We start from the raw sequence: 21,544 nt of genomic DNA on the forward strand, positions 1-21,544 counted from the left end.
TCGCGTTGCGCCCTGCTAATTAAAAAGTACCATTGTTTTGTATAAAGTATTTCTAACTCTAGAATCTTGTATTTTTTTTTATTAAATAATATATTTTTTTCATATTTCAATAAAATGTACATGTGAATTAATTTTTAAGTAAGAAATATTCATAATATCGTTAGCTTTACTAATGGATACAGGAAGTTATATATCCCTGTCGTGTTTGGGCCTGGGCCTGGGAATATATTACATAATTATTTATCTGTAGTTTTGGCATTAATTCCATTTCTTCTGCACAAAAACAGAAAAAAAAATAAGATGAAATTTTTTGAAAATAACATATTCAAATGTTTTTACTAGCAATCTTTACATATAATTATATTGCTATTATATTTAAATCATGTTGGATTAAAAATCCCTGCCGCGATTTGAGCTATTATGTGTAATACACATCCACTCAAATAAATTGGAATCTTGAAAGTTTTGAAAGCTTCCTGCCATATGCGCTATTGGGCTATTTTTTGAGTCTTAATAATAATATTGATATAAACTAATTCCTCCGCATATACAACCCTAGAGTTAAATTTAACGGTTGTCTATATTTAAATGATATGAAATTCTCGCGGCAAATTTGAAATAAAAAATGCTTCGATTCAAATGAGATGTTATAACCGTATCTCTACTCGACCTAGATGTACATACTTATGTAGTACTTTTAATAATGATTTTTATAATTGAGATACATATTCCTATTAGCCATGATCGCCGATTATTTTATGTTCTTACTTTCAATACGGCTTTGGGGTACAATTTGTACCCCAAAGCAAATCAAGTCAGTTCGAAAAATAATCGGAATGATAAGATGGCCAATGTGCAGAATACATGTGCAGTGGCGTGATGATGGTCGTCCGTCGAGGAGAAACGCTGGTGAGTGACCCAAGGATGCGTGTTAGTAAATTTAGAAAGCGGGCCGCCAGGGTTAACAACCCTGAGCCTGGAAATGGGGTCACGTGACGACGAGCGCGCCGCGCCTACATGCTCCGCATAACTAGAACAGATTCGATCCAAGCCCGCCTCGCCTGGCCCTCGCACCTAGGAGTCGCAGCGAAAAGAGGATGTCGATTTATGGCGGTGCTCTGCTTTCGATCCGTCCTCTTCTGTCGATAGGCGCTGTTAATTATCAGTGTTACGTATTCCATCCCGGTGTTGCGGTTCATCACCGTTCAGATAAGATTATCTCTCTCACATGTTTATCATCATATTTGAAAAAAACTACAATGCAGTGGCAGCTCGTGATAAAAAGCATTTTTAGTACATATTATTTGCTATAAAAACTAACGCCTACTTGTTATGAATGTCTTTTTCGCCTCCAAAATATTTTAGGATGAACAAAAATCTTCATAATTATTTATACTAATTGATTTTAGGGCAATAGCATGTTATCTAACAAGTTAGCTACTTTTCTTTAGCTTTTCAGAAAAAATAAAATGAAATATTGGTAATTAAAGTTTTATATTATGGGAAAGATATGGCCGATAATCAGGGTGTTATGACCGTGTAGCGCGAGACAAACAGCGTTGCACGAGAGCAGGCTACTTCCGTTTTGACCACCGCACCGACGCGAAATGATAAAAAATAACGCATGCACTATTCGTATTCGATTGAGCTCATGTTGATACCACTGTATTGTACGTCAATTGACAGCCATATTGGTCGCGTAGTTTGTGTTTGCTAGCTAAGTATTTTTTTTCTGTGATGACATACATTTATTTCAATAATATAAATAATTTTACGGGCATACTAATTATATATAATATATATGTTACTCTTTTATAACCATTTTCATGTTTACAATTAGTTATTAGCAAAATTTAATAAAAAATGAAAATATTTAAATATTAATAAAAACGTTAGTGGTTATACTTTTGGGAAATATTAAAAAAATAAAAATACAGTAAACACAAAAATAAAACAACAAATAATAAATTTAGTGATAGTTTGAGTACATTTCATTGAAGAACTCGAATTATTGATATGTTGTCTTTAGCCTCTAAACTCTAAAGCAATATGTGCTTGTATTTAAATTTAATATTGTTTTTATTGTAGTCACCGATACACGAGAGTAGTGGGTTAGTGTGGTTTCACGAGATATTTTTATAATATTTTCTAGTATGAAAATATATTTAAATTTAAATTAAATTAAGACCATCGTTACAGGTTACCCCAATGCGTCACGATGGTCGAAAACGATAAGTGTATTATTTCAATACACAAAAATATATATAATTAAAATAATACACTGAAAAAAATATTAAAATTATATGATACGAACTAGACCAGCTCCTCGTAGTTGACATTAAGCAGGTCAATGTGCAATGCCAGCGTATTAATCAGCCAGATGGCGACAGCCATAAGCAAGTCGGCAAATGCAGACGTCTTAGCCTCAACATCCATCAAAAGAGGACGCGATCGTAATTCTCGAAGATGTTCTGGAACCCAAAACTGGAATTCCTCGAGAATAGCTGGATTGTCGACAGCAGCATTCAGTAGTTTTAAGAAATGCTTAGCGATATACAACTTTCTGCGAGAATACAGTGAATCGTCCCAACGCTCCTAAAAAATGGCGCTGGGATATAAGAACGGATAATAACCAAATATCCTTTTATAAAGGTATCTTAAAAACCTTTTTTTAATATTTTTTCATAAGAAAGCCGAGCATTTTTGAAGATTTTTCACAGATGTCGTGTATGTGTAGAGAGAACCTCCACTTAGTGGAAATTCTCTCCGAGATCGTAGGAATAAACTGATGGCGAACGAGATTGAAAAGATGACATAGTATGGCACTTTCCGACAGTAAAGGACAGACGGTTAAAGAAACCCATCTCCATAGAGAGTCTAAGTCACTCTGTAGAAAGAAGGAGTCCGTAACAGATCGAATGCATTAATATAATTTAACATACATTTCGCGCAAATTTTTCAAATACGTTTTTAATGTAAATATAATTACTGAGTCTTACTTATTGCTAATATTTAATATCTATGTTTAGTGAAGCATATTCCGTGGACTATTTGGATAAAAATATGTATGGATAGAGATAAAATTGCACAAAAAGTAAAAACAATTAAACGTGTGAAATACTTGCTTTTGTTTTCATTTCGCCAACCATCCCTATCGTAAAAAAGGCCGGCAGGCAGCGGAGGAGCGGTCATTTCTCTGTTACATAACTGAATTACTGGGAACTGCTAGGTAACGTTAGCCTGAAATAAGCATATGTATTCCTTTTATGTTGACATGCCGCACATATCGTACACGTTAAATTCATTTTTAAAAATTTGAGCCGAAATATCGGCTGGTGGGACTTTTCGCAAAGGTTGGGTGGGCCGATATTTTGACCGTCTGAGACAAAAAAGAATATTATAATCTCAATAATTGCTGAACCACTATTAGGGAGATTACTTTAGAATTTAATATATTTTGATTCATAAAAAGACATTTTTATTAACATTTTGAGCATGAGATGTGTAGCAGCTATATTTATTCTAAAACAGCATCGTAAAGATGATACTGAGTAATATCAATTGATGGAGCAATTGCACTTAAAACTCTATTATCATTAGACTTAACATATCTTTCTGAGACTGGTTTTGCCATCCTAAATTAAATTCGAGTGACAAATCGAAGCTACTGTGTAAACATGTGGTATCTATTGCATACACAATACAACTACCAGTTGTTAAACTTGCAAAAATAAGTGTGTTTACACAAAGTATAGTATTTTATTAAATATGTACACATTTTTGCTTGTTTATTTATGGTTAAATAAATAAAAGTAATCGATAATAGCTAGCAATCTTTACCTTATTCCGGAAACTGGTTGAAAATAGTTTGGAATATTCGGAAACCTCTTGTTGAATGTGTTCGTATAAATTATACGATTAATGCGCAGATTTAAAAAGTACTATTATACGATATAGAAGTACCTGTTGTTGAAAGTGTTTTTTTATTCTATTGAGGAAACCAATTACATTTTTATTTTTGCAGATTAACCTAGGAATATTATTATATGAATTCACACCTACGTACAATATTACCCTGGCCGTACTCGTTTTAATATAACTATCTACACTTAAATTATCTATATTTCTGATATTAAATCTACCTACATCTTTGATTCTTATTAAATACTTATTATTAAAATACTCTAGTAACATATTATTTTTTAGCACATACGTATATAAATACTAAAACATTCATCTTCCATGTTTCATGAATATCCAATCATTTCAATCTTTCAATAATACTTCTACAACTAGTAAACCATTATTATTTAAAACTACTCTCATTGCCCTATTTTGTAATTTTTGCAACATTGTTTTATTTAATTTATTAAGCATATATAATATTGTTGCACAATAATTGAAGTGGGACACCGATTTTGTTGTCCTATTTCAAGCGGCCTCAGATTCTATCAGCATATAAAAAAATGCAATAGATTGCATTATGCTTATTAATTAAGAAGTTCGAGAGTACTGTGTACTTTGTATAATCACAAAGTGATCAATAATCTTAATCATGTTTCTCTGGAATGGTTGTCAAATAATGCAACTAACTCGCTTCTAATACAAAATGTCTAAAAAAGGTTTCTTATATACCTGTTCATGAAAGATGTAAATATTATCCACTTTTTTCCCACAAAATTTCTACAAGGTATGCTGGGATATGATTCACTCAAGTCGCATCGACGAGTGAGCTTGTGAGAACACTTATTTAAGCTGGTGATAGAAAAGATACACAATCCGGAAATTCTGGAAAAATTCACCACTTGTGTTCTCGAGTATTGTTGAAAGTACTAAGTACTGCATGCAAGAACATGAGTAACGGACAACTCTCCCATAAGTACAGCTATCTGACTTTTTAATATCTGACGAGAGTGAGTGATAGATAAAGGCATGCAATCCTCATGCCCTTATCTCTCACTCATTCTCGCTCCTGATATTTTATTTTTCATTTTTTTATTTTTTCGATTAAATTAAGACCATCGTGGCCTAACAGGTTACCCCAATGCGCCACGATGGTCGAAATCAAATTATAAATTTATAAAACATAAAAAAACGTATATATATAAATAAATATAACAATACTTAAACATAACAAAAAAAATTATAAAATATTAAAATTAAAAGATATAAACCGGATCAGATCCTCGTAGCTAACATTAAATAAATCAATTTTCAATGCCAGCTTATTAAGGAGCCGTATGGCCACAGCTATAGGCGAGTCGGCAAGTGCGGATGTCCTAGCCCTAACTTCCATCAAAAGAGGTCTCGATCGTGATTCTCGAAAATGTTCCGGAACCCAAAACTGGAATTCCTCGAGAATAGCTGGATTGTCGACAGCACCTTTTAGTAGTTTGAAAACATGCTTAGCGACATACAGCTTTCTGCGAGAATTCAGCGAATCATATCCCAACGCTCCTAAAAGAAAGGCACTGGGATATAAGAACGGATAATAACCAAATGTCCTTTTGTAAAGGTATCTTAAATACCTTTTTTGAATTTTTTCTACTAAAAGGGAATATTTGGCTATTCGGGGATTCCAAATTATAGATCCCGATTCAAGAATGCTACGAACTAAGGTGTCATAGAGGATGCGAATAACTGACGGATCGTCAAAGTGAAAGGCATTCCTCATAACAAAGCCGAGCATCTTGGAAGATTTGTCACAGACGTCGTGTATGTGTAGAGAGAACCTCCATTTGCTCTCGAAAGTGATTCCGAGATCTTTAATGGAAGTTTCTCTAGTCAAAATGTTACCACCGAGATGGTAGAAATAAACTGATGGCGAACGGGATCGAGAAAATGACACAGTATGGCACTTTCCAACACTAAAGGGCAGACGGTTAACGGAAGCCCATCTCCACAGAGAGTCTAAATCACTTTGTAGAGAGAAGGAGTCCGCAACAGATCGAATGCATTTATATAATTTTAAATCATCTGCGTACAGAAGAAAACTTGAATCCTTGAGGAACCCCCGAAGGGATGAATGTATATATATATATAGTTGGCAAAAGTTCCAAAACGACTACAATGTTAGAAAACAGACATATTCTGCTGGATTATGAAAATTGATAGAAAACTCAAAGCCGATGAGAGATTTAAAGCCACACAACAAACTGTTTACATGAAAATATAGCTACATATATATATTGTCAGAGCAACAGAAACAAAGAAGCCAGCTTCTGATATCATATTAATTTATATGCACAAGTCCCAATAGCTTAACGTCAATGCACACACATACAAAACATATCAAATAACTATATTATATAAAGAAAAAATGATATATTTATGTTTGGCGATCGGTCTAAGCAGGCAACGTCGTTCGTACATGGGCCAGAACGGCGTGCTGCCGTTTTAGTACATTTTAAACATGTGTAATAATTGAAGATATTGATTTTAGATCATGCATGAACTAAATTTGTTAGTGGTGTTTTTAGTAGAAAACCCTTAGAAAGTTCAGATTTTATAGCCGAGACTCACCCTCTTTTATTAACTGCTTAAGGATGGGTCTTTATTTTCTTTTTTCAAAGATGGAATTATGTTTTATGAATCATTATTTCTTTTGTTCAATTTTATTTTTAATATATTATAAAAAAACGTGTTTTTTCGAGTAATGTTCTAAAAAGAAAATTATTTGAATATTTATTATTTACCTAAAAAAAAAGAAAAAAATAATACCGTTTTATTTTTAAAAATATTTCAGGTATGAAGTGGTTAAATAAAAAGCATATACATTTACAAACATAAAAATGTTTTATTTTCCATCTTAATACTTAATAGGCAATTAACATATTTGTATTATCTTATATAGTAAAAATAAATATTTGAACTACTGCGTCATACGCAATATATTAGCTGCTAAATTAGTTGTACGATCCGCCATGTCCAATATGAGCTCAGGAAAAGACTTTCCATTTATTAACGAGTCAAACATATCTGGGAATATAATTTTTTTTATTAATCTTATAATAAAAAACAAGCGATTGCTATAATATAAATTACAATACCTAAGAGTCCAGCATCCTTTTTCAACAAGTCATCGTTACAGCTGACTTCCATTCCGTTTTTACAGCAGAATTGCTTACCAGCGGAGAATCCCGTATCTTGCCAATCTCCGCCGCAGTTCTTGGTAAAAAGATGAGCTTTCTCACCAACGCAGTTTCTTCCTATAGATGCACAAGCCACCGGGCCGATGCTCGGTAAATATTTCAAAATCTGTAAACGGCAGAAAATATCATATTATTTTGTAACTTGAAAATATAACTAAAACAACGTAAACTAATTATTTTACCGTAGTCATGCACTTCTTCATACATTGCTTGCTTCCGTAAACTCCACACGGAAATATAGGAACATCCATTTCTTTTGTAAACGCCGGTTTCTCACCATGAAATACTTCTTTGCCGACAGATAGTTGTCCTTCGAGAAACACACCACAAGTACAATGTGTATTCTGTAAATGATATAAAGATTATTCTATGATCCATGTTTTTTATTTTAAAAATATAAAATAGGCACTTACGACTGTGCTTTTTAAACTTTTACTCTGTTGCAAAAGGGGATTTTCAATTATATTATTACATTTAGCGTTGGAAAAAGAAAACACTCCAAGAATCACAAACAGTAATGCAAAAGTCTTCATGATCGTTGAAGAATAGTTCTTTCAATGTAAGAAGCACTTCGATAACTGAAGAATAAAACAATTTTACCTATTCTTTTATAGTAATCCTTATCATTAGTTTGTGCCTAAACTGAAATTTAGAGAAAATCACGTATCTAATGTTAATTATGAATTAAATACCAAAAATGCATGTATTTACGTGATCGACGTCATATTGCTGCATTGCAAATTCTTCATTTTCTCAGTATTATGAATCAAGTTTGGAAATGAAAAACAAACACTTTTTTATGTATTTATATTCTTTCTTCACATACATATACATATGTATTTACATAGGTATGTAAAATAAATAAATATCAGCTTTAAATACCAATTGACAATATGTAAGCATTAATGCTATTCCTATAGATCATTTTTACAAGCACTTTTAGTGTATTGTCGGTAGGCCAGCGACTAAATTGAAATTAGGAATATCATTAACGCTCTAGGAGGGATACTAATTTAGAGAGCCCATCTCAATAATGTTGAGAAAAAAATCTTATATAAGTATATTGAATAGGTTTACAAAACTAACCAATATGAAGAAGTCTGGGATTAAAAAGAAAAGGTCACATTTTACTTATTATTTCCAGGAAAATAGTAATCCAACCATCGCTGAATTTTTCAATTATAAAATGCTCTTTTCCCCCTCGACGCCTTCATATATCAATGCAAATTAATGATTTAAGAATAAGTTATTCAATTTATTTTATTTTTTTGATTTTTAATAAAAATAATCAACAATATTTTTAAAATGCGAGGTAATCTTAAATGGAGAAAATTAACACAATTAAAATAGCTGCCAAGCATCCATGATGTTTTAAATAAAATAGCCTCTATATTGAAATGAATTTATATAATATAAATCTTTATTTATAATGTCAATGAAGAAAGCTAAATAGTATTTTTTAAATTCATTATAAATATCATATATTATATTTTAACGATTATCTGAAATAATTTTTAGATAATTCAGTATCATAGGCCACAATTTTTATACTAGAATTTATAATGTTGGTACTCTTTGTAATATTTTGAGTGAAAATGTTATTGGCACGGAATGGAAGGCAATTATTTTTTTTCAACACTTATATAAATTTCAAATTACACAAGAATGAAAACTTCATTGTATGAAAATAGTTTAAAGAAAAAAAATTTAAACCGTTTGATTTTTTTTCGATAGTCAAGTTAATTTTAAACTTTAATATATGTATAAAATGTAACAAACGTCAAAAAACCTACAAAATTTGTATTGAATTACAATCGTAATTATTATAAAATGTTTTTTAAATATTTCAAAAATTCACATCAAAACTCTATGTGGAAATTCGCTACGAAAGGGAAATTTAAAAAACTAGCAAAAGCAGAGTTAACTTGAATTTAAATTTAAAAAAATTGTATTTCTACAACAGGACTACATCTAGCTTAAGTAATTATTTGAAGAAAAAAAAAGATATTTTAAAAATACAGACTACAATTTTTAAAACGCAAGTAAAACATAAAAACAATATATGAAATAAATATTGCTATGTAAATATAATAGATCCTCATTACGCCAGTCATATCACTTTAGGGTAAAACCCTCGCATCTGTTTCTTCATAGTCGAATTAATTTTAGTTTTATATATTGTACATTTGCTTTGTAAATAATTGAGGAACAAATAATGTTAAAATATTTCAATCACAACAATTACAGTCTTATATAATTACAAAAAAATAAGTTATTAAAGACCTTGAAATGAAGAACAAAATGCAAAAATCACATATCTTTTTATGAACATATTTTGACTCGATACAGTATTCAGTTCACGATCCAATCGAGTTAATCGAAATGACATAAATCTTACTCTAATTATAAACCCCTTTTATATAGCTATTGATTGTACTATGTAATTATGTTTGAACCTTGAAATAACTTATGTATGTCTATGTATTATAATATTCTTTTTGAAATCAAAGTACTATAACTCTACCGTTAGCATAGTTAATTTTTATATAATGTACTCTAATAATTTATAAACTTCCATAAATGCAATTATAGAACCAAAATATTAATAGAAAAAAAATCAACATTTTATTCATTTTTGGCAAGCACGAGTTTTGCTTCGCCTTCAAACACAATCTTCTTCTCTTCTTCCACTTCGCAATAAAATTTTACTTTCATTATTTTACGGACGTCTACGAGCTCTACACTGATTGTTAGTTTTTCTCCCACAAAACACTTATTGGGAAACTTCATCGTTTGGGATACGACAACTGTTCCTGGACCGGGCAAGTGCGTACCGATAAGTCCGGCCACCAATCCGTTGAGTAAGGCTCCATGAACGATGGACTTCTTCGTGCCGTTGATATTTTTATGTAAAGAATTGTGGTCATTTGTTAAATTAGAAAAAGCATCTAGATCTTTCTGCGTCAGCGTCTTCTGAATGCGTATCTTATCTCCGGCTCGAAATGGAGAATTCGTAAAGGACGTTGTGTGTATTTTACAGATCTTTTGATAGTTTTTGTTGTTCACCACGATATACGGAAAGCGGTTCGACAACATATTGATTCGATGAATTGTATCAAGAGTTTGATTTTATATCACAGTCTTACTATCATTGCTTTGCTATTCCGATGATAAATTGTTGTGTGAATTTTCAAGATAAACGATGGCAAGATTTTTCAGTCTAGGATTTTGAGACTCTTTAAACTCGCTTATCGGTTTGATAATGTTTACGTCCAATTTTGCCGAAGCGTCGTATTCTGATAAAAAGATTAAACTGGTGATTGCGTTTAAGACCGTTTCTTCGTGTTTCGATCGTAGTAGTTCAGTAAGTAATTTAATTCCGTTTCTTCTTAATATATATTGAGCATTAACAGGATCTGAAATATAAATAAATTTGAGTAGGTGGGAGTTATATATAGCAAAAAAAATAAACGGTCAGAATTCAAATAAACCTTGGGTCATAATAAAAATCAAATCTCCGTCAGAATTTTATTAACAGCCTGTCACAATAATATTATTCAGGGTCAAAATAAATATCAAACGCTTAGAATAAAAACATAGGAATAAATTAATGAATGGTCATAATAAATATAATAAATTTACCTGAGCATAAGCATTAAAAAAATATTTTCAATAAATTTTTGAATTATTAATAGTAGTTTAAACGAACGATATACAAAATAAAATGCGTATCTATTGTAAGCAATTATAAAATGTATGTGAATTGAAAAAAAATTTATATAAATGGGCAATAAATTACAGTAGACCCCCTAATAATATGGTAAATTGGGGGCGTGCTATTTGGGTGCGTGTAGTTGGGAGACTAGAAAATACAATTTTTTGTAATACATACGTGCGAATCATGTGCGTGGGGAGAGATATCCTTCCTTTGGCTAGCTCACACAAAAAGTAAGGGGCATCCAAATAACACATCCCCAATTTACCGTGTTATTGGGGGGTCTACTGTATTTATTTTAGAAATATGTAATAAAATATCTTGGAAAATGGAACACTAATACTTATTTTTACTCTCATATTTTACTACGGCAAAGATCTCATTCAATGACACTTATTGTATTTAAATGATAAATTATTTTTTACGAACATTCTTAGAAATTCGATACAGTTATTTCAATTTGCTAAAATATTTCCTGCATTAATAAATGCAATCAATTATCCAAGTTTCTATTAGTACATTTAAAATATAATACACACCAGGAGAGAGATTGCAGATGCCACTGCAAGCAAAATGGACTAGGATCGGATCGTCTTCGTTCTGTATCTGTTTCACAAACTCATCGAGTATTCCAATGTCTCTGATGAACTTGTAGTTGAACGGATCGTAGGCAAAGTTGGACAAATTAGCCAAAACTTGGCGCTTAGCGTCTGAAATGAATGCAAAACCTCTATGAAAAGTGTTCTGTCATATAAAGATAGGAAAGGATACGTGCGTGACAGATAGACTGTCAAATATCGATCTAGAGACGGAGAGAGAAAGGGGCTCACCTGCAGTAGGCGCTCCGGCCCTCAATTCGGTTAATAAGTCGCGCAAATAAGAAGCGCGGTCGGAGGGGGCTCGAGAGCCCCCCATACACACGAAATCCCGCGCCCCTTGGGGAACGCCTATGGAGCGAATGACATGAAGTTGGCGCTAACGTCACTTTCGAATTTAGGCCAAATTTTTTTTTTAAATAATTTATATAAAACTTGGCGTAATTCAATTGAAACATTTTTAAATATGTTATGACATTTTGTGTGAAACATATTTTTTATATATCTTATCTAGCACAAAAGACATAATAATTTAATAATAAGATAGCTAAAGTGATTATGATGTCTAAACTTTAAAAACCTACTAAAAATGTCTTAATATTAGTCAATATCGCTTTATTTAGTTATTTATGAAACATATTTTTAAGCGTCTTAAAATAAGCTCTTAATCTAGTTTTATCAATTTGCCTTTCGAAAAAAGTACTTAACTATAGATCAAGATCATTGCCCCACAAGAGATATTAATTGCAAGAAAAAAATATGCAATTGTAATAAAAAAAGTATAAACGTTCTATTGATGTGAAAATTATACTAAGAATCACAGCAATTATTTTTGTCTAATAAATTTATAATTCACAAAAACTAATACAATACAGTACTTTAACTCTATAGAATAGGTAATATATACTAAACTTAATATTCAGGTTTTGGGAAAAGAAAAAGACACCGAATTTATATATTAATTAAGTTATGTAGTGACGGCTACGCAATACTAAAGAAGAGCGTAAGAATGCTAAGGCAGCATTATTATTAGATGAAACGTCTGCTATTGTAACAGTTTTATGTAAAAAATCTGTTCGATATTACCCTCCTATATAGTGTCACAGTTGCTGGTTGTGTATCACTGTCGCTGTCAGTGTCGGTGGCAAATCCACACCGAGGAATGCTATTTTCGTCAAAAACCGTCAAAAGCATCTAACTATTATACAAGGTTTGTGGGCTAACAACTATTCGGCGATACATTATTTTACATCAACTGCGCTTTCGTCTTGTTTACATTATTTCGGCGTATTGGATTTGACAGTTTCAATGACATTGCACTCTCGACTACTAATTGCTGATTATCTTAATTATCAATACGCACAAGTGACATAATCATACGTTCAATTTGTTTGGCTATCTTCATTTTGCTTAACATACTCAAAGGATACTTTATGATATACATTTGCATTACAGATGGAGGAAAGCAGCAACAAAAAGAGTCCATTCGACGATCTATCTAAAGATGAACTCATTAAGAAATGCAAAGCCATGCTTATTATTGCGCAAAAGGCGAAACAAGCAAAAACAGGTATATTATAATAAATAATACACATTTATATACATATTATTATCTATATTATTAATATTTAGATATAAACAACGAATATGACGCTATAAAAGAAAATTGTAAAAAAATGGAAATACAAAAGGTAGCCGATAAAGAAAGTCTAAAAACGATGCAAGAGTACATTGGCAATCTTACGGCACAAAATCTTCAATACGCAACCGATATTGACACGTTCAAGACTCAATTTAAAAGCCATAAAAGTCTCATTAAGGATATGCAAGAAGAACTCGAGAGAAACAATTCCGAGAACAAGAAAAAGTGTGCATTGCTAGAGAACGAAATGAAAAATATTCGAGAACAATTAGTCACGCTGGATACTGAAAATACATCTTATAAAAGGCAGAATAATAGGCTGGAAGACGAAAATGAAAAACTGATAAACCAGTTGGACGAACTTGAAAAACAGATTGACGTTTTGAATAGATTAGGTCTCGAACAGCAGCAGCATCTTTTAGAGTTGGAAAAAAATTCTCAAATTGGTAAATTCTATTTATTTATTTATTTAGTATTGATGTGTTAAGATATGCTTAATTGTTATATGATTTTAGGTACGCACATTGATGTTGAAAAGATTATTCAAGAGTTTGATAATACTAAGTCTAGTCTAGAGATAAGTTTGGCTGAAAAGCGAGATTTGATCGAAAAGTGCAAATCTCTCAATAATGAGGTTGAAGAAAAGTCTTTGGAAAATGTTAAGATTAACGAGGAGGTTGAAAGTATTAAATCCAGTATGGAAAAAATAGGAAATAAATTAGTTGCCAATGAAGCGAAATTGTCTGAGGTTGAAAAATTGTACGACGTAGAAAAGGCAAAGAAAGATAAGCTAAATACGAGACTGAAATCATACAAGGAAAAGCTTTTAAAGTGTAATTCCAGTATAGATCAATTGAAAAAGTCAAAATCGGTCTTGTTGAAAACTGTAACCGATTATTCGGAGAGCGTGCCAAAATGGCAGAACGATATTTTAAACGCATCTAAACTTCTCAGCGAACAGCTTTTACAACTCGAGTCTGAAAATAGCGATTTGAAAAATAAACTATCGAACATGGAGTCGAATACGAACGATTCCGAGACAAACGAGAAAGTGAACAATTTGTTAAACGAGAATATTTTGTTAGGTTTAAAACTTAACTCTCTCACTGATGAAATTGCGCAAATGAAGGACGAAAATATGAATCTTAAGAGTCGAATGAAAACCTTGACGATAGACTATGAGCAATCGTGCAGCAATGTAAAGTCATTGGAGAGCGAAAAAATTATTTTAGTAAACGAAAAGAAGTCTGCGAAAGATACGATACAGAAGAACGAAAACGAGAAGTCGAATTTGAAAAGCATGCTGGAAGAATTGAATTCTAATAATGCACGTTACAAATCTGAAATTCAGCAGTTGAAGAACAAAATTGATTCAATCGAAGCAGAAAAACATTTGATGTTGGATCAAATGGAGAATACGGCTAAACCGAAAGTGATTAAGGCGACTCTAGAGCAAACTGCACTGCAGACTTTGAAGGATGAATTAATCTCGTTGAGGTGCGGTCTCGTGTCCACCGAGGAAGAAAACAAACTGCTCCATGAATCGAACGAGAATTTGAAGAGTCAGATGGAAGCTTCGGCAGAAACTCAAACGACGCCCGAAATGAGAAATCTGATGGAGCAGAACGACATGTTACAAACGGACATATCGAAGATGCACAATAAATTGATGACATACAAGAACGAGAACTCTTCGTTGCACGCCGAAGTGAAGGAGTGCCGTCAGAAGTTGGCCGAAGTAGAAAACATGTCGCAAGATTACGAGAGCATGAAGTCTAAATTTTCGAATTATAAATCTGAGAATGCAGAATTGCTCAAAGAAATGAAGGAAATCAATCAAGTTTTGAAGGAAAGGGGTGAGAATATATCGAAGCAATATATGGAGATTAACGAGTTGAATTTAAAGTCGCAGGCGATGGAAGAAGAAATTAAGAAATTGAAAGAAGGGAGCGAAAAAAAGGATGAAGAAATCAAGAAATATTCGAGCGTTATTAAAGAGTTGGACGAAGAAAAAGAAAAGAATAAAGCTTTGCTTATAGAAATGGATAATTTGGAGTCGTTGTTGAAAGAACGAGACGGTATAATAATTTCTCTTCAGGATGACATTGAAAAAATTAAGCAAAATCAAGGAAATATATCATATGGTAATCATTTAAAAATTTAATTACATAAAATATATTTACTTTTGTTTTTAATTCATCATATTTTTTTGTTTAGATGGTCAAGGTGATAATTTGTCTGTTTCTACTATGTCAAGAGTTGAAGAATCTTCACGATTGAAAGATTTAGATGATTCGTTCGAAGAAAGGTAATATTTTAATTTTTTTGTATAGTGCTGAAGTAGTCGTTATTATTATTTTTTAATATAATAAGTTCTATTATGTTTATTTTAGATATTCAAAATTAAGGATGCTTGCCGTTAAACTTAGAAAACGGGTCAATGAGTTAACATTAGAAAATAAAAACTTAGAAGAATCGAGTCTTAAGCATGAGCAAGAAAAGACTGATATGATGAATCGATTGCAACAGATAGAAAGCACTACTAATAAAAATATGTCTGTTGAGAATGAAAAAATGATTGCTGCAGAGAAAAAAGATACTGATCCATCGAACGATAAGCTCAACAGTCTAACGAAAGCGTTGGAATTCAGCAAAATGGAAAAAGCCTCACTTAATATGGCATTAAAAGAACTTAATTTGCAAGTGAGCTCGTTGAAAGCGAGTAACGAAGAGTTAAGGGCAAAGGAGGCAGAATGCTTAAAATTCAAAGATATGCTAGCTTTGAAAGAATCTAAACTCGCTTTGGAAGAGAGTCAGCATCAAATAACGAAAGATTCGCTTGAAAAGGCAAAAAAAGAAGTTAAAAAGAAGAGCGTACTAAGTCTCGAAATGGAAGATTATGAACGATCGATGAAGGAATTGACGGGAAAAATGGAAGAAGATAAGAAAAAAATTGTACAGGTTCGTATATATATATTTATGTACTTCAAAGTAAATTATTATGTATGTAATAATTTTATATTCATATTTAAGATGGAGTCTACGATTGATACGCAACAGGCGACGATATCATCTTTGAAGACTCAAATAAAAATGTTGGAAGATCAGTTAAACAGTGAGGAGAAATCTTTGAAAGAAGTCAAGGATTTGCTTAACAGAGCGACGGAGAACGCTAAAGAGAGCGAAAATGTCATTTCGATTAAAAACGATATTCTATTGAAGCTAGAGAGAGAGATCGAAGATAATAAACTACAATATGAAGATCTGAACCTTCAGCTGGCTTCGGCTTTGGGTTCAAGGGAAAAATCTATTATGACATTCGAGCAAGAAAAATCCGACTTGATTTCGAAATGTAAATTGAACGAGAGCAGATATAACGAAATTGAAGAAAAACTTAAATTCAAATCGATTGAATTAGAAGAATTAAGAACAGAGTTTGCCGGATATAAAGTAATATATAATATTTGCTATATGAAATAATAGTTCTAATTATTATTAATATATTTTTTTAATCTCAGGTTAGAGCACAATCTGTATTACGTCAAAATAATAAGAAAGACTTGAGCTTGGAAGAAAATCTTAAAGAAGAGATGGCCGCATTAAAAGCAGAGATAGAGAGTCTTAAAACTGAATGTGAAAATTGGAAGTAAGTTGGCCATATTTTTTTTATGTTTAATTTTTAATTTACTTTAATGTTATATGTTTAATTGAAGAACTGAGTTGGAGAATGTACAGTCGGAACGCTGTCGTCTTGTAAATCGTTGCAGTGAATTACAATCGACTATCACTGCAGCACAGAGTGAAAGAGAAAGCATCGCTGAGCAATACTCGGTGTTATTACAGAAAGAGATACAGGAGCAGAAAAATGTCAAACTTCAAGTAAGTTTTAATATAGTGAAATTATTAGATTGTACTTATTTTTTTATCAATATTTCTCCTTTGTATTTGTGTATGTAGACCATTGTGATTAAATATCTATTTTTGAAAATATGCGAATAAATAAATGCAGTAAAGAATTAATATTCTATGGCATTATCTATGGCTACTTGCCACATTCATATTTTTTTATATAAATGATTAAATTTTTATGATATGTAAGCATTGTAATCATAGAGTGTAAGGACAACATTGAAAAGCATATGAAATTGGTAAAACAGAAAGCAATTTCCGTGGCTTCTAAAAGGACCAGCCTGCAATTTACAATCCCAGTCATTATAAAATAAGTCCGAATTTATTAAAAAAAATATGACTCAAAGCCAACATTCCACTGGAAAAATTGGTCAAGCCATCAGTGCATCAGTACCTTACTAAATATATTGAAAGATCTGGTGATTTAACATGTGCCGATCGTTTACGAAGAGTATATGTACCAATTTGTGGAGCTGAATTCAAAAATTAAGTTAAAGAAATAATAAAAAGTAAGCCAATTGTGATATATGGTTGATGAAACCACCGACAAAATAGGACGCTGTCTTTGCAGTGTTATTTAAAACAGTTTTACCATTAAATTAACAGAATATTGTTTTAGCATTCTATAATTTTTTGAACTCTGCAAATCTATAAAAATTAAATTTGTTTGAAATTCCATTACTGAACCTATAACAAAATGTTGTAATTTGTCCCCAAGCCATTTGTGATTATTATTTATATATCAATGTCATAGTTTTTATGAACGAATCACCTGCCAGCACATAAAAATGCAGTGAAACCTGATACGTCAATATATCCTGTACTGTTCCCCTCCACAGTTTCTGTTTTGAGAATTACTATTCATTGGTGAACTATTTAAAACCATGTTAATGCCCTCATAACTTTTTTAATAAAAATATAAATTTGGTTTTATAAAATAGTGTGATTTTTAGAGTAGATATTTATATCTATGGTTTCTACAATAAATGGTGAAGACGAACGAAAGGATAAATCTTGAAAATTATACTATTAACAATATTCACAACATAAATTCTATGAATATTTTATTGCAAAAGTTCCATACTGATTCTATGTTAGCTCAATTATTTATGATAATCGATGATAAACGGATCATTTAATGAATGATATTAATTCAGATTCACCTAATACTATTATTAATTAATTTACAGATGACAACTTTAACGCAATGTTACAAAAAGCAGATAACCGAGTTGGAAGAATCGACCTCGGATCAGATCGCCAAGCTGAAGAAAGAATTGGAGTTCTCCAGAGCCAGCATTGCGCGTGTCAGCATATCAAAAGATAACAATATCGATAGAAAGCATTTGCAGTTCGTAGCGATAAACAGTATACCGGACATTGATGATAGTAAAGTTTCGCACGAGTTATCTGAAAACATGAACGAGATAAACGTTTCTTTATTGGAAAGAGAGGAGGGAGAGGTAATGTATTTTTTTTACTATAAATAATATTTAACTAGTGCCACAAATTATATTTATATTTAACTTAGGGTTCTGAAAGCACACCAGCTCCATCTCCGACTAGCTCAAATAAAATTATTAGACACAATCACAGAGGTAAGCGTGATCCGATGCCTTTAGATCAGTTGTTGGAGACGGGAATTTTAGAAGACGGTCCTGAATGTTACTCGGAGGGTGAAATCGAGTTACGGTTAAATAACGCGTTGAAGCAGATTGAAATGAGGGATAAACGGTGATTGATTTATTATATTTTTTTGCTGCATTTTTAATAAAAATCGTTTGTAATTTAATATGTATCTTTTTAGTCTTGCTCATTTAACAGAATTGGTAGCTGAAGCTGAAAAAGAAGTAGCAAGGAGATCGCAACTTGTTGAAACGCTCAAAGAAGAAGTTAGGAGGTGTCAACGCGCTTTAGATAGGGGTCATCATCATCATAATCAAGAGTATCTAAAAAATGTTATCATTAAGGTATTATTATAATAATCTTTGGAAAATATCATCTGAACTGAGGATCTTTAAGGACGTTTTATTCGGTATTTAATGTTAAATATCACAATAATATTCTAAAATGTAATTGTGTTTTATAAGATATAAATAATATTCTCTGATATTTCTCAAAAAATATGTTCAGTTCATATGCATTGTTATTATAATACTTTTGATTAAATAAATTATTATATTTTTATAATATTTTTGCAGTTCCTTACGTTGAATGCTGGAGATGAAAGAAGTTGTTTAGTTCCAGTTTTAAATACGATTCTTACTTTAAGCCCGGAAGAGACTCAGCAGTTGAACGCTGCAGCTAGAGGTAAGCCATATCTTAAATATATGTAAGGTTTTGTATATATTATATCTCGTATTATGTTTAATAATTATAATAACTTTTAGGCTTAGACCCGAATGCAAATAGAACCTGGGGAAGTTATTTACCTTGGCCTGGTGGTCGATAAGTATTTGATTATTTTTTATGGTGAACCTTATTGGGTAAAAAGTTACTTTCCGAATGTAAAAGGCTTTTACTTTATGCGTAATTGTTTTACTTTTTCAAACTCATATAATTTAAAAAATATATTGACATTTGTGTTTTTATTTTTCATATTTCGCACATGATGTTACTAACCAAATAAACGGTAAAGCATATTTGGATCTACAGTTTAATGTATAATTAAAAAAATGCTTTTGTGTACTCAAATATTTATTTATTTAATTATTTTGGTTAGCCTTTAATTTAATAATCATTGTATTTGAATAATTATAATTTAATAAATATATTAGATGTTAATATCTTTCAAAAGAAATTATGTCACAAGTGAGGTTTATTTTTTATTTGTTAATTCTATTTGTTTTATAAATTGTTTATTAGATAGCACATTAGTTGTTTTTTGCATTTAAATAATAATTATTGCACATTTTTTTTATATATTTTGCCATTATTCTGATATATGAACTATTCCTTATAGATGTAATATTTTGCTTAGGAATTTAAGGCATTTTATAGTTTGCAGAATTTAAAAATATAATTTTTTAGGATTTTTAGCGAAACCTTCGTTTGGTCATGTAATAATTTATGTAAAATATATACATAAAATTTGAATTGAAACTGTTTGGCATTCGATGAACTGTGATATATAGTGATAACTTTTTCATTTAATGTATAATGTCACTATACTTAAAATTTTTTTTACTACATACATAGTAATTTATGAACGATTTTGTAACTTAATACATGTGGTGGCGATTTTTAAATTATGTAGTAATACAATTCTTAAGGGCATTATTTACAGTAACAAAAAAACAACATATGTAGATCGGCTTATATAAATTGAAGGATGTGAATGATAGCTTTTTTATAGATAGGTGTTTCCAAAAGTTTTTTCGTTCAAGCTTTTAACGATTGATGTTTCTGTTATTATTATTAATAATTACTTTGCTTTAGATTTTATTTAAATAATACTTTAAGTGTAGATGAAAACGTTTTTTTTTTATATTTCTTAAATATTATTTTTTCATCAGAGTTGTACTGAATTTTTTTCTTATGTATTATTTTGGAATAAAATGGTACTCTCTCTCTATTAAATAGTATTTTTCAAAAGATTTCATTCACCAGTAAAAACACGTTTTAAAAAAGGCTCTTTGTTAAGTTTTTGTAAGCGAAATGCATGTATTTGTTTTTGTTTTGAATTTTTGCAGTACACATACTTTCCTAAATTTTCCGATCTTTAAGTAGATTTAGGACACAAAAATCTATTGTGTAATTTTTAATTGTGGTTTTTGAAATCCACTTTTGTTGGTCGTCCAATTTGTGGTATTTCAAATTAAGATTATTAGCATACTTGAACTCGCTTTATCTATATAAATTGCCTTTATATATAGTAAAGTTTTCCCTGTAGAATTCGTTAATCATTAAGCAAAGTAATTCATGTTTTTAGGGTAAATATTCTGACATTTGAGAATTCTGATTCTCTAAAAAATATTTCTTCTATCGTGATTTAAACTTGACTAATTACATAGTTTTCAGGCAAAGATCTTTGAAGTTAAGTATTAAAAAAATCGTTTGGATTTATCTTATTTCTTATTAAAATTTTGAAATCTATTGTGAAAAAAAATTGTTCACATCCTTCAGTTCATTTGTATAATCCATAGAATCAGTGTTATTTCTGTAATTATTACATTCCATTGTGTTGTTATATGCTATTAAAATATTTAATTTTCTGCTTAGATATCGACGAAATATAGTGAGTAAAAATATAGTGTTAAATATAATATTTTTTCAACGTGATTTTGATAGATGGTGTTTTTTAATTGTTGTCTGTGAAAGTCGAAGGATTTATTATCGCTGTGCTTTTGAAGATGTGTTTAATAATATTATTTGTGTGATGACACTTACTTAATACTTTAAAAATAGATTACACAGCCTAGTTGTAAATACATGTTAGTGAAGCGCTTTTTGTGTAAAATTATATAATGAATTATTACAATTATTAATTAAAAAGTATAATAAATAAATATATTTTGATCTTTATGTAAAA

General features: G+C 30.9%; 3 protein-coding genes across 3 annotated transcripts; 1 reads left to right on the forward strand and 2 right to left on the reverse strand.

Moving 5' to 3' along the window:
* Positions 1-6,800: 6,800 nt before the first annotated feature.
* Fcp3C (Follicle cell protein 3C) lies at positions 6,801-7,792 on the reverse strand. Its single transcript, XM_088194027.1, has 4 exons — positions 7,565-7,792; positions 7,334-7,495; positions 7,050-7,257; positions 6,801-6,978 (listed from the first exon to the last, which is right to left on the reverse strand). The coding sequence occupies exons 1-4, from the start codon at positions 7,682-7,684 to the stop codon at positions 6,872-6,874; spliced, it is 597 nt and encodes a 198-aa protein (XP_088050153.1). The 5' UTR covers positions 7,685-7,792; the 3' UTR covers positions 6,801-6,871.
* A 1,661-nt stretch (positions 7,793-9,453) lies between these two features.
* On the reverse strand, positions 9,454-11,861 carry LOC148230855 (armadillo repeat-containing protein 7). Its single transcript, XM_088194028.1, has 3 exons — positions 11,697-11,861; positions 11,406-11,576; positions 9,454-10,567 (listed from the first exon to the last, which is right to left on the reverse strand). The coding sequence occupies exons 1-3, from the start codon at positions 11,779-11,781 to the stop codon at positions 10,311-10,313; spliced, it is 513 nt and encodes a 170-aa protein (XP_088050154.1). The 5' UTR covers positions 11,782-11,861; the 3' UTR covers positions 9,454-10,310.
* A 716-nt stretch (positions 11,862-12,577) lies between these two features.
* Positions 12,578-19,699, forward strand: LOC148230856 (uncharacterized). Its single transcript, XM_088193995.1, has 14 exons — positions 12,578-12,672; positions 12,918-13,032; positions 13,095-13,550; positions 13,620-15,248; positions 15,322-15,412; positions 15,498-16,065; positions 16,138-16,554; positions 16,623-16,750; positions 16,818-16,983; positions 18,204-18,476; positions 18,545-18,747; positions 18,821-18,983; positions 19,215-19,323; positions 19,404-19,699. The coding sequence occupies exons 2-14, from the start codon at positions 12,918-12,920 to the stop codon at positions 19,463-19,465; spliced, it is 4,380 nt and encodes a 1,459-aa protein (XP_088050121.1). The 5' UTR covers positions 12,578-12,672; the 3' UTR covers positions 19,466-19,699.
* Positions 19,700-21,544: the final 1,845 nt, after the last annotated feature.

This window comes from Plectrocnemia conspersa, unplaced genomic scaffold (genome assembly GCF_051122295.1).
Source record: "Plectrocnemia conspersa isolate PC_06_02 unplaced genomic scaffold, ASM5112229v1 ptg000010l, whole genome shotgun sequence".
Taxonomy (NCBI): Eukaryota; Metazoa; Arthropoda; class Insecta; order Trichoptera; family Polycentropodidae; genus Plectrocnemia; species Plectrocnemia conspersa.